Source organism: Giraffa tippelskirchi, chromosome 4, assembly GCF_054371585.1.
Source record: "Giraffa tippelskirchi isolate mGirTip1 chromosome 4, T2T-mGirTip1v1.2.pri, whole genome shotgun sequence".
Classification (NCBI taxonomy): Eukaryota; Metazoa; Chordata; class Mammalia; order Artiodactyla; family Giraffidae; genus Giraffa; species Giraffa tippelskirchi.
In genome coordinates this window covers 57,493,779-57,507,745 of record NC_137278.1, presented here as the reverse complement: position 1 = coordinate 57,507,745, position 13,967 = coordinate 57,493,779, and the positions used below count along the sequence as shown (strand labels likewise).

At 48.9% G+C, this 13,967-nt stretch overlaps 1 protein-coding gene across 8 annotated transcripts in view; it reads left to right on the top strand.

Moving 5' to 3' along the window:
- The window catches only part of UXS1 (UDP-glucuronate decarboxylase 1), a 57,093-nt gene that overhangs the window by 1,402 nt on the left and 41,724 nt on the right, over window positions 1-13,967 (top strand). For 3 of the 8 annotated variants that reach the window (XM_081593554.1, XM_081593555.1, XM_081593550.1), the window contains exons 2-4: window positions 11,649-11,676; window positions 12,867-12,915; window positions 13,923-13,966. In XM_081593554.1, coding sequence (XP_081449680.1) covers window positions 11,649-11,676; window positions 12,867-12,915; window positions 13,923-13,966 — 121 coding nt within the window. Of the gene's footprint in view, window positions 1-11,648; window positions 11,677-12,843; window positions 12,916-13,922; window position 13,967 lie in introns of all 8 variants that reach the window. The other 5 variants (XM_081593552.1, XM_081593553.1, XM_081593549.1 and 2 more) reach the window with 3 other exon arrangements.

Here is a 13,967-nt window from a genome sequence, read left to right as displayed (position 1 = left end):
GCTGGGGACCTGCGACTGGAACCCAGGTCTGCCCGCAGGCTCCATGTTGATTTTGAGACTTCTGCAGGTCAGAGATCGTGGAACGTCATTCACCATTCTCCAGATCAGGAAATCCTCCTGTGTCCTTCCTTTTGTCTGCCAAGCCCTTGTCTTTGACCCTGTGCTAGGTCCCAGGGATCCCCAAGGTGTGCAGAACGCCTGGGCAGTGGTTCTCAACCTGCTGTGTGCATCGGAATCACCTGGAGGGCTTTCCAAACACACGCTGCTGCCTCCCATCTCAAGCTTATGATTCAGTAGGTCTGGGCTGTGGCCCAGCTAATAGTTTCACCTCATATGCTGTTGGTGTGTTCTGGGGACCCCCCTACTTGAGAACCACTGGCTTAGATGGTGAGTTGGCCACGAATTAGATTCTCACCTAAATGAGGGTGAAATTACAAACTGGTAGGAAGGAAGGGAAAGAATGCATGAGGGCTCCTGACAGGGGCAACCAGCCTGTTTTCCCGTGGAAGTGAGGCTTGAGCTGAGAAGTGAGGCATGTGTGGCAGTTAATGGGCTTCTGAGGTGGCGCTCGTGGTAAAGAACCTGCCTGCCAGTGCTGGAGACTTGGCTTCCATCCCTGGATCAGAAAGATCCCCTGGAGGAGGCCATGGCAACCCACTCCAGTATTCTTGCCTGGAGAATCCCATGGACAGAGGAGTCTGGCAGGCTACAGTCCATGGGGTTGCAAAGAGTGGGATGCCCTGAGGCATCCAGAGCAGGGCGTGTTCTAGGAATGCAGAGAAGGGAGTGTGTGGTTGGAGCGTAAACATGAAGCGGTGATGAGGCTGCCCTAGCTGACGGGCTGGGGCAGGCGGGCCTTGTGCCAGCTCACTGTGTGGGTGAATTTAGCTGTGAGGTTTAAGATAGGTGTGCAGGCAGTGTCAGTAATGGGCATGGGGTGGTAACTGCAAGACGCTTTACAGGAAAAGCGAGATAGCGACTACTGACAGTGTCCGAGAGCGGTGATTTCTAGTCTTGGCTCTCCTTGTTAATATCATAATCTTGTCTCCTTGTTTGAGAAAACTCCCTGCTCCCAGATGACACACAACCCCTTCTGGAAAGGCTCTCCCTGGTCCTCTCAGGCTCTCTCCCATCTTCCTCTGTCTCTTGAGCCCGTGTGGGCCCAGCCTCCTGTCTGCTGGTACGAAACTCTTTGGCCCAGGGCCTGAGCACAGCCAGGTTGTGCTGCCCTGGGTTCCTTGCCTGCACGTGTTTTCTCCTATGGGGTTCCAGTCCTTGTAGCCCTCAGGTCAGCGCTGGTCACTGGTTGGAGGAGCTCAGAGGCCTGATTGTCTGAGAGTCACACCAACCTACTAGGGGAATCCCTAGGCAGAGACTCAGATGGAATTACCTGTAGTGTTTTTGACATGAGTACAGTTTAGAAAGTCAGATTGCCTTTGCCTGGTTGCTTGGCGTCCCCGGGCATCTCTTCCCTGCCCAGGGGCAGGCGCTTCTCTTCTCTGAACTGATGATCTTGGTGTTTGTGCTATAGCATCCTCTGCTTCCTGGTTTTTCGTTTGTAGATACTGTTGTATACCTCGTGACTTTCCCCTTTAGAAGGTGACTGTTCTCTTTGCTTTCCCCCCACCCATGCTCACCCCCACAAAGACTTAGTGTGATTTTGAGGAGGTCAGCATTTCATGTTTACACATATGACTAAATGTTGGAGGAGAAAATGACAGCCCACTCCAATATTCTTGCCTGGAGAATCCTGTGGACAGAGGAGCCTGGAAGGCTACATCCATGGGTTCACAAAGAGTCAGACACAACTGAGGGACTGAGTACAGCATTTGGTGTTCACAGTACGACTAAATGTAATCCACATGAGCCAGGTTGTACGTCCGTCACCTTTTATTCTTCCTGGAGCTGATGCCTGTGCTCTGTTAACTCACTGCACTCCAGCGCTTGTCACCTGTGTCATCTCCCTCAAGATTTCCCCAAGGAGGGGCCCCTGGCCTCAGCTGCCCAGCTCTGTTGGCCTGGAGATCGCCTGTCCACTGACTTACCTCACCTGATGTCAGGGAGGAGGATTGGCAGGTGTTGACTGTGCCTTCTCTGTCTTCACATTTAAGTGATAGGCGGGTGGTGCAGAATTCTAGACAAGGCCCCTCAAAGCCTCTCAGGCAAGTCTCCATCCCTCCTGGGTCCTGGGGTCCAGGCTCCAGCCGGCACCCCTCTCTCTCTGTGACTTGATTTCTCCTGGGAGATCCTAGGTGCTCCTTCTGCCCCAGTGCCATCCTCCTACCTACCACACACCTCGGCTCGGGCTTGGTCTCTCCTCACTCTGGTGGCCTCTCTTGGCCTGTGTGCCCAGAGTGTGTCCTTGTGAACGGTATCCCTGTGGTGGATCACTGGCCTCCTTCAGGACCGTGGTGCTCACATGCAGACCCCTCCCAGAGTGAGGCCTGTGTCCTGGGGGTGGGGGTGGGGAAGCCAGGGGCCCCTGCCAGTCCACGGATGCTGGTGACATGTGCCAGGCGCCTCCAAGCCCTGGCCACCAGGGTACTTGCTTTGCAGTTCTGAAACTTCTGAACTGCCCTTTGGCTACCCCCCTCCCTGGAACATTCTCCCACGGGTGTGGGATTGCCAGGTCTCATTCATTTCGTTTCTTCACTCCTGTCATTTTAGACTTTTGCTCAACTTTTCGGGAACTTTGTCATCTTTATAACCGAACTCTTCCAGTGATGTAAAACATTTGTTTTTGCTATTATTTTTTGCTCATGAGACTTTTTTTTTTTTCTCTCAACTTAAAAAACTAAAGCATGTGGTCTGCTTGGTGGTCCTTTGCTCCCTTTTCTTCCATAGAGGGTCTCTTCCCTTTGGGGGTTCCTTTTTCCTGAGAGCCTTTCCTGGGAGGGACCCTGGGCCATCTGCTCCGTTTGAGCAGATCCTAGGTGCGTGGAAGGCCACCCACTGCCCCAGACCCTCAGCTGCCTCCCTTGTTGGTGGATCACTCAGCATCCCCTAGGGGCACTGCCAGCTTGCCTGGACATCTCAGGGGCCCCAAGGGAGAGCAGAGGGGCTGAGTGGTACCCTAGTCATCTCCCCAGCTGACAGGGGCTCGCCTGCTGCAGATCCTCCATCCTACCCTCTGCAGAGATGGGACTGGGCAGGGCTGCAGTTGGCAGGTGCCCCATGTCCAGGTGTACCAGGCAGGCTCCTTCCTCACCTGCCACAGGCTGCAGGCGCTTCACTTCTCTGTGCTGGTCCCAGGGCTCCTCCCCTTCTGCCTGTCTTATCTCCCCTGTCCCTTATGAGGACCCTGGTCAGGGGATAGAGGGCCCAACAGGATAATTTAGGGTTATCTTTTGGTCTCAAGATGCTTAATTACACCTGCTTAGACCCTTTTTCCAAATCAGATCCCCAGGTTCTAGGAATTAGGTTGTGGACATGTTTTGAGGACACCATCAATTTACACCCCTCTTTTTTTTTTTTTTTAAATCACTGAGGACTCAGAGGTTCTCCCAATCTTTGAGCACTTCCTTGATCTCCAGATGCTCCATGCTCATCCTGTGTTTTCTGTGCCCAAATCTTCAATCAGCCACTCCTCCAAGGCATTCTGCTTCCGTTCAGTGGAGAGTGTGGACTAGAACTTGGGGTCTCAGCACTGGCTGAGGTGCCCTTAGTGGACGGAGCCAGGTACAGATTTTTTCCCACCATGAGTTTATGCTGCTACCCCCAATTTGAGGTCATGATGAGGTTCTTCCTCCTCCTTCCCATCTTGCTAGTTCCTTCTTCCCACAGTGAAAATCTTGTTTCTGACATCAGTCCAAACTCACTTGATGCATACCACCAGGCAAAACAGTTTCAGAATTACTGCATCATTACCAGTACCAAGAAAATTCAGAATTCCTCTGTCATTCCTTTTGTCCTTACACTCTGTCACACTCAGGATGTGCTGTTACTGTGTCAAAAAAGCTCCGTGAAATGTGTTTTTCTGTGCCTAATACAAGTCATGTTCCTTTTTTCTGTTTGTTTGTGTTCCGTTTATTTTAGGATTTGCTTTTTCCTTTCCAATTGTTAAGATGTATAAGCCATTTACATGGTTCAAAAGTCAAACTGAATGAAAAGTTATGTGCAGACTTGTCTTGCTGCAATTGCTGGCCCCCACCCTCTTTCCCATTGTTCCTAGTCCGTTTTATGCATCTTAGGTTTCTCTTTGCAAATGCAGGCATTCATCTGTGTGTGTACAAGCACATGCTGTTCATCATTCCTGGAAGGTGTCGAACCACCTGGACCATTTTGTTCTCTTTTTTCCCTGCATTGTATTTCCTGGAAGCTCTGGCATCAGTGTATGGAGCACACCTTTGCTCTGTCTGTCACTCGCGTGTACGTGCCCTGAGCTATCCATGACCACCTCCTGTGCAGGACACTTTGCTTATTTCAGATGCCCTGCTCTTAGAAATAACCACCGCAGTGAGCAAGCTTGTGCCCACTGTCCCCCAGCCATGTCCCAGAACAGCTGTGCCCCCCCCCCACACACACACCATCAGAGCTTGTGGATGGCATACCAGGCAGAAATGGTCCCTCCTGCTTCAAGGGGCCTCTTGCTTCATATGAGTGATGTTGAGCATCTTTGCAAGCATTAAAGGACTGTTAATACCTCTTTTTCTGAAAACTGTACTGTTTTTGCCCACTTTTCTGTTGAACTTTGGGTCACCTTTCCCCTCGTTTTTAAGAACTCTTCATCTAGTGGGGATGTTAGCTGGCCTCTGTGAAGTGAATCGCAACTGTTTTCTCACACCTTGGGTGGAACAGAGGAAAAATGTCTGTGATCTCTGTCCCTTTGTGGCACAGAGCTCCCAGAACTCTCAGGGTTTCCCATGCTGTAGGGGCAACTTCTGTTGTTCCTAAGAAGCCCCTTTTGATCACTCTGAAATTTTGCCCAGGGGGTGACTCAGGGTGAGCCCTAGGTTGGCCTAGGATGGAGGCAGGTCATTGTCAGCCTTACCCACCCACCTCCAGGAAGGGGTTGGAGCTGGAGGTGGAGCTTTGTGGAAAATAAAAGAAACTCCTCAACAATGATATCTGATGGCTTCCCAGTAGGTGAGGCTCGGGCTCCCCCTGAGACCTTGTGTTCCTGAGCTGTAGCCTTCATGATGAACTGGTCGTTGTAAGGAAGCTGTTTCTCTGAGTCCTTTCTAGCAAATGATCAAACCCAAGAAGGTGGTTGTGGGTGCCCTGACTTAGAGCTGGTCGGTTAGTCAGAAGCACAGGTGGCCCTGGGCCTAGAGGCAGGCATCTGAAGTGGGGTGTCCTGTGGGCCTGGGCCTCTCACCTGTGGAGCTGTACTCAGGACAGGTCGTTAATGTCCAAAGGGCTGGAGGGCTGGTCGGTAGTGTGGAAAACCCACACTCCGGGAGTCAGCTGTGTTCTGGGAGTGGAAATAGACCTTAGCACAGTTTTCCTGTTTTCCCACATGGTTCTTAAGAAACTAGTCCAGGTGTCCAGCAGGATTCCTCAAAGTGACCGTTGGATTTGGGGTTTCTTTGCTAACTGGCCAGTTGGGGGATTTCATTGATCACCCTGTACTTTGCAAGCGAGGCACTCCCCTACCTGGATGGACAGAACCCCTCGGCTCCTCAGCAGATCTCAAGGGAACGTCCTTCGAGCTCTCTCACTGCAAGCTATGGAAATTGCAGTAATGCTGGAGCCCAGAAAGTTCTTCCTTGCGTTCCCCAGCTCCTTCTCTGAGCAGCTATACCCACTCGGCATTTTAAACGTGTGTCTCATGTGACAGCAGAAATGGCTTCTAGGAGGTTTCCCTTCTGGGTTTCCCATCTCACTTAGTGACATTTTTACATGTGAAGACTTTTTAAAGGAACAAATGTCATCTACAAAGCCTATGGTTTCTTGCATTTTTAACCATTTTATTTAAAAAAAAAAAAAAGGAACATCTTGGGGCAAAAAAAATTTTCCCATGGTAATGTTAGTGTGGTTTTCTTAGGAAAGTCTGTGAGTCACTCAAAGGTGTTTTATTGCCAGAGCTCAGACCTGCCAGTGGGGACTGCTGGGGCTACAGAGCAGAGAACTGGGGAGCCTGTTATGGGGCTCATCCTGGAGGCCAGCCTGGGGGTGGGGGTAGTACAGGGCAGGCACAGGGTCCCACAGTGCCCCGACACGCGGCCCGTGAAGCATGCCAGCTGGCAGCCTGCTGGGCTCCCCAGGTCACCTTCTCACCTGGGCAGCTTCGTCCTGTGTAACCACATGGGTGAACACAGACCTGGCCAGCTAGGCAAAGGTGTGGGGTTTGGGGTCAGCTCTCTCCAGGTCGGGAAGCGGAAAGGCTCCCCACTCTTCTGTGTGTGATGCTGTCTGAGCCTGAGCACCTGGTTCTTTCAGGGGAGTTGACGGGGGAGACTCCCTCCTCTGATAACCTCATTTCATATTTGGAGAATTTTAGCAGAAGAGTATCTTCGATTTGAACCTTCTGATCTGTTGAAACAGCTCTTCCGATGCTTCTCCTGTTACACTAATGATGCTTTGTGCCACTGTGGAGTTTATTCAGGGTTGGCAGATGTCTGTTTCTCTGGGGCCGGGGTTGTCGGGGTTCATGGGGTGAGCAGGGCACCACTGTCCTGGGCATGTTTAATGCTTTGATCACACAAGGCAGGCAGCCTGCATGGTTGGGGTGCAGGGTCCCCCAGAACTTCAGTCTGGAGCCAGGCGTTCTGCCCAGGTGGGCACCCTGGGCCTGCGACGTGGGCCCTGGGCACTGGGAGGAGTGTAGCCCAGATCCAGGGTCAACAGGGAATTAAAGGCCAGGTTCCTGTCTGTGCTCTTGTTCTGGTGCTTGTGTTGCGTAAGTGACCACCTAAGGACCTGGTGGGATGGAGCGGCAGTGGCTCACCATGCTCACAGCTCTGTGGGGTGGGAGTTTGAAGAGTCTGTTCTCTTTTTGGTGTTATCTGGGATGATGGCTGGGACTCAGAGAGTGGAACTGGAGGGTCCACTTCCAGAGGCTCTGTGAGCAGGTCTGCCCTGACCTTCTCTTCGCATACAGGTCGTTACAAAGTATTGAGTAGACTTCCCTGTGCTGTGCACTAAGTCCTCATTAGTTTCCTCTTTTGTATACAGTAGTGTGTGTGTCAGTTCCTAGGATTTATTTTAACTGCATTCACCCATTTCACCCACCTCTACCTCTACCTCTGGCAACTGGTAGTCTGTTCTCTGTATCTGTGAGCTTGGGTTTTTGTTATTTGTCTTTAGATTCTACATGTAAGTGAGACACCCTGGAGGAAGGCATGGCAACCCTCTCCAGTATGATTGCCTGGAGAATCCCAGAAACAGAGGAGCCTGGTGGGCCACAGTCCATGGGGTTGCAAAGAGTTGCACATGACTGTGCAACTTAGTATGCACGCACATAAGTGAGATTATACAACATTTGTCTTTCCCTGACTTATTTCACTTAGCACAGTGTCCTGAAGATCCATCCATGTTACTGCAGTTGTCAGGATTTCCTTCTTGTTACAGCTGAAACGTATTCCATTGCATATATTCACCACATCTTCTTTATCCACCCTTATTTCTTGAACACTTAGGTTGCTTCCATGTTCTGGCTATTGTAAATAGTGCTGCTGAGAGCATGGAGGTGCTTATATGCTTTTGAATAAGTGTTTTCATTGCCTTTGGATAAATGCCCAGAATTGGAATTCCTGGGTCATATGGTAGTCCTTTATTTAATTTTTTGAGGAACCTCCATACAATTTTCCATAGTACACCACTTTGTATTCCCATCCATGGTGAGTGAACTAGTGTTCCCTTTTCTCTACATCCTCGCCAACACTTGTTATCTCTTATCTTTTTGATAATAGTTATAGTCATACTTAATGACTTTATGATTTCATTAAATGAATGGCTATATCATATTCTCAGCTATTTGTAAGGGCTCCTCAAACAACCATTTTGCCTTTTTGCGTTTCTTTTTCTTGGTGATGGTCTTAATCACTGCCACCTGTACAATGTCAGGAACCTCTGTCCATAGTTCTTCGGGCACTCTGTCTATCAGATCTAATCCCTTGAATCTATTAGTCACTTCCACTGTATAATCATAAGGGATTTGATTTAGGTCATACAAATGGCTGTCTGAGGAGGCCTTACAAATAGTGGTGAAAAGCAAAGGAGAAAAGGAAAGATATACCCATTTGAATGCCGAGTTCCAAAGAATAGCAAGGAAGATAAGAAAGCCTTCCTCACCAATCAGTGCGAAGAAATAGAGGAAAACAATAGAATGGGAAAGACTAGAGATCTCTTCAAGAAGATTAGAGATACCAAGGGAACATTTCATGCAAAGATGGGCTCAATGAAGGACAGAAATGATAGGGACCTAACAGAAGCGGAAGATATTAAGAAGAGGTGGCAAGAATACACAGAAGAATTGTACAAAAAAGATCTTCATGACCCAGATAATCACGATGGTGTGATCACTCACCTAGAGCCAGACATCCTGGAATGTGAAGTCAAGTGGGCCTTAGGAAGCATCACTATGAACAAAGCTAGTGGAGGTGATGGAATTCCAGTTGAGCTATTTCAAATCCTGAAAGATGACGCTGTGAAAGTGCTGCACGCAATATGCCAGCAAATCTGGAAAACTTAGCAGTGGCCACAGGACTGGAAAAGGTCAGTTTTCATTCCAATCCCAAAGAAAGGCAATGCCAAAGAATGCTCAAACTACTGCACAATTGCAGTCATCTCATACACTAGTAAAGTAATGCTCAAAATCCTCCAAGCCAGGCTTCAACAGTATATGAACTGTGAACTTCCATATGTTCAAGCTGGATTTAGAAAAGGCAGAGGAACCAGAGATCAAATTGCCAACATCCGCTGGCTCATCATAAAGGCAAGAAAGTTCCAGAAAAACATGTACTTCTGCTTTATTGACTATGCCAAAGCCTTTGACTGTGTGGATCACAACAAACTGTGGGCAATTCTGAAAGAGATGGGAATACCAGACCCCCTTACCTGCCTCCTGAGAAATCTGTGTACAGGTCAAAAAGCAACAGTTAGAACTGGACATGGAACAACATACTGGTTCCAAATCGGGAAAGGAGTACATCAAGGCTGTATATTGTCACCCTGCTTATTTAACTTATATGCAGAGTACATCATGTGAAATGCTGGACTGGGTGAAGCACAAGCTGGAATCAAGATTGCCGGGAGAAATATCAATAACCTCAGATATGCAAATGACACCACCCTTAAGGCAGAAAGTGAAGAGGAACTAAAGAGCCTCTTGATGAAAGTGAAAGAGGAGAATGAAAAAGTTGGCTTTAAACTAACATTCAGAAAACTAAGATCATGGCATCTGGTCCCATCACTTCATGGAAAATAGATGGGTAAACAATGGAAACAGTGACAGACTTTATTTTGGGGGGCTCCAAAAATCACTGCAGATGGTGACTGCAGCCATGAAATTATAAACGCTCCTTGGAAGAAAAGCTATGACCAACCTAGGCAGCATATTAAAAAGCAGAGACATTACTTTGCCAGCAAAGGTCTGTTTAGTCAAAGCTGTGGTTTTTCCAGTAGGTCATGTATGAATGTGGAAGAATTGATGCTTTTGAACTGTGGTGCTGGAAAAGACTCTTGAGAGTCCCGTGGACTGCAGGGAGATCCAACCAGTCTGTCCTAAAGGAAATCAGTCCTGAATATTCATTGGAAGGACTGATGTTGAAGCTGAAGCTCCAATACTTTGGCCATCTGATGTGAAAAACTGACTTATTTGAAAAGACCTTGATGCTGGGAAAGATTGAAGATGGGAGGAGAAGGAGACGACAGAGGATGTTATGGTTGGATGGCATCACCGACTCAATGGACATGAGTTTGAGTAACTCTGGGAGTTGGTGCTGGACAGGGAAGCCTGGTGTGCTGCATTCATGGGGTCACAAAGAGTCGTAAATGACTGAGTGACTGAACTGAGATGAACTAATATCGTACTTTATATGATAGTTCTCCAATTGTAAGATACTTTGATTTATGCCATTTTTTTAGTTATAAATAAGACCGTCATTTGTGAAGGAAGCTTTCTTGTGTGTATACTTCTTTCTTGAGGATAATACTCAAAAGTAAGGTCACATGGTCCAAAAGTATAAATATATATATATATATATATATATATATATATATATATTTTTTTTTAGTGAATAGTGAATATATGCTGTGTGCTCAGTTGCTCAGTCATGTCTGACTCTTTACCACACCATGGGCTGTAGGCTTCTCTGCCCATTGAATATCCAGGAAGAATATACTAGAGTGGGTTGCCGTGCTCTCCTCTAGGGGATCTTCCTGACTCAGGGATCAAACCCAGGTCTCCCGCACTGAAGGTGGATTCTTTACCAGATCTGAGCCACCAGGGAAGCCCAAATAGTGAATATAGTTCAGCTCAATTTTAAAATTCTCCCATTTCTTGCTTACTTGCCACTTTTTAGTTATTTATTGCTTATCTTTTACTATCATAGTTTCTTCTGTTTGAACAAAGGCTGTGCTTTTATGCTTTCAACACCCCTTTGTTAACAGTGGGAATTTCCTGTGGTGGGTGTGATTTTGGACCCTGAGAGCTATCCAGTGAACATTTGTTATCCCTGCTGTGTACCTGAGGATGCAGTGAGAACGTGCCAGTCGCCCCTCACCTCGCCCCCCGCCCAAGCTCACAGAATCGCCAGTCCTGGACTCCAGGGTGTGTGTGTTTGCTCTGTGCCTCTCCCAGCACCTGGCAGCACCTAGGGGCACCTGGTCCCTAAAGGTGAGCGGCACTGGGGGGGTGGCCACGTGACGCCCACGTCGGGATGTGGACAGAGCATCAGCCACACCATTCTCTGAAGTCTTCTTAGTGAAGTAATCCTCTGATCGGGAGCTTCAAGTGGGTTTCATGGTCTGCTGTGTCGGTGGTCACCCCTGGTGAAATATTTATAAGTGGTTCACAGTTATTCAAATGTCTGTCATCCAGGAGGTAGCCCCGCAGGGGAAACTGATGTAGGGGAGATGAGTTGAGGGCCAACCACAGAGTCAGGCCGCCTGTAGCTTCTCTGGGTCTTGTTGACGTTTGATGGAAGCGGTGGGACTGAGCCCTGGCATCTCTTTTTTTCATGTGGTTCTTTGATTACTGTGACTGGCTCATCCTCAGTCACTGGACATACTGTGTATCACAACACCTGCCCTGGGACTTCCCTGGTGGTCCAGCTGTTGGGACTTCGCCTTCCAATGCAGAGGGTGTGGGTTCAATCCCTGGTCGGGGAGCTAGGATCCCATATTCCTTGTGGCCAAAAAAACAAAACAGAAGCAATATTATAGCATTCAAATTTCAATAAAGACTTTAAAAATGGTCCAGATACCCCGTGCTCCCCCCGAAAAAGAACCTTAAAAAAAAAAAGGCACATGCACCATTGCACTCCAGATCCCAAAATGTTATTCTAAATTAGGAGATATATAGGATCATCTTCCCACGTAAGTTTAGTAGGGCTTATTATTTTAAAAGTGTGCATTTTACTGTCTTTGTGAGCTATAGTTTTCTTAGTGTGCTTTAAGATTTAGGTTAAAAATTAATGTATTAGTTGGAGTCCTTGAACGTTGCAAACTTAAATATTGACTTTTCCTTTTTTTTTCTCTTACAGCTGTTTGGGGCAACTTGGTTAACATGAGGTAATTGATTTTTAATAACTTGGCTGTTACTTTTGGGCTGAAATGACACACCACTGTTACACACACACCTTGGAGGCACAGACTGATTGAGGACAGTGTAAAAGTGGAACTGAGCTTGCGGCTCACACGCCCGTGTGCATCTCTCTCTTGGATGCTCCGGAGGATGCAGCTAGTGTTCAGGCTGCCCCAGGTCAGCCCAGATGAGAAGAGGGGTCTCTGGGCAGCAGTGGTGGCTCCTTGGTGTTGTCCGCACCTGGCTTTCGGGCTCCTGAGATGTAAATGGCATTTCTGGGTGGTTAGAGCAAGTGCTGGGGTGCCTTTCCTAAGCCTATTAGGGAAACCAAGACTGCCCCCCGCCCCAGGAGCAGACCAGTGGATGCTGAGACCACCTTCCGTCACAGGGGAGGGGAGGCCCGAGGACCTTCCACCCTGGGTGGGCATCATTTGTGCCGCTCAACAGAGAACGAGGGGCCCTTGTAAAAGTCGAATCCTGTGTCAACTCTTGTTTCTTAAAAAAGATCAGTCAAAGTAAGGCATTCACTGTAAAACCAGATTTGGTGCCATGAGTACAATTTCACATTTAAAGAACAGCCCTCTCCACTTCGTACGTCTTGTGTGACAGTCAAAGAACAGCAGTCGCATTGTGGTGACAGCAGGGGCTGCAGGGCTGTGGGGAGGGTAGCTCTGCCCCACCCGCTCCACATGCCCAGTGGGGTTTGCAGGGTGGGTGGGGCCGCGGGGACCGACTCCTCCCCCTTGGCTGGTGTGTGTCTGCCAACAGAGGCCTCTGTGTGTGGCTGGAGGGCTGCTCAGGTCCCATTAAAGGAGCTCAGTCTTTTCAGTTGGAAAAGTTCCACTTTGCTTTAAATCCCAGTACAGTCCAGCAGGAACTTGTGCTCCTGTAGACACACTTCCTGCCCCTGATTTAAAATCGCACATTGGGCATCACAGGAAAAGGAGGCGATCTCAGTTTAGCAGAAACACCCCAGAGGTGGTTGCGATCCCTGGAGACGTACCCCCCAGTTGTCTGGTCCCCTGGCCTCCCCTCAGGGGGTAGGGTTGGGCTGATTGCTTGGGAGGAGGCGATGGGCTGCACTGGTGCTGCATGTTGGGGTGATTTGTTCAGAAGTAGACTTCGCGGTCATAGAGCCTTTCAGTCTATCTCAGTCTTGCAGTCTTCTACTCAACAGGTCCATCCAGGAAAACGGGGAGCTCAGAATTGAGAGCAGGATTGAAGAGGTGAGTCTGTGTTTTGTTCCCATTCTGTCCACTGTCTCTCCACTTAGTTCCTTTGTGCTGGTACCTTTATTGTGGCCACATTGTGCCAACTGTGATCCACTACCTTATTTAAGAGGACACTTGCTGTTTGTGAGGCTGTGGATGCACCTCTGTGTCAGCTTTGCCCATTTATAATGGTGCGACATGTTAAATTCTGCCCCATAGGCAAGATGGGTTCACGCTTTTATGTGACTTCTCAGGAGAGCCTTTCCAGGGTTCCAAAGAGAAAGGGCAGTGAGGATCTTTCCCTGGATGGAGACAGGGGTCCGCCTCAGCTCACCTGAGCCAGGGTGGATGGAAACATGGCTGGACTCAGATGCCGGGACCCTGGAAGCACACAGGGCAGCGGGGACACGCTGGTGGAAGAGGGGGCCTTGGCAAGAGCCAGGAAGTCTGGCCTGCTCCACACCTTCTGTTCAGAACAGTTGCTTGTGTTTTAGTCCAGCGTCTGTGTAGACAGACTGTTGTAACATGGACTTGGTGGGGGGGGTCGCTCACTGGGATTTGGAGCCACATGCTGATTGTTCCATGCAGTCCTGGCCCTGACATGTGGGTGCGGTGGACGCACAGCCTGCGGTGGACGTGTGTGCTGGGCTGACGGCAGGTGACACACAGGCAGCTCCTGGCGGTTCTCTGTCTGACATGAAGAGAGGCAGGGGTGGAGATTCGCCTGCTTTTGTGAGCCTGCACCACCTCGAACGATTCCCGTGTGGTCTGGAAGGAAGAAGGTGAATTTCCTCAGAGTTCAGGCATCTCTGGAGTCAGAGATTCCAGCATGCAGTTCAGCATCTTGGTTCTGGAATTGTGACTTAGGGGCCCTGAGTTAATTTCAAGCTGGAGGTGGATCGTAGAAGTAATTGGAAATCTGTTTTGTGTCATGTCCCATTCTCCTGGAACGTCAAAGTGGGTGGAAGTGCTGGAGGACTGTGCTTCTGCTTCAAAACTGATTCTGGTTATTTTTGTTTCAGATCATTGAACCACTAAGGGAGAAAATCAGAGATTTGGAAAAGAGG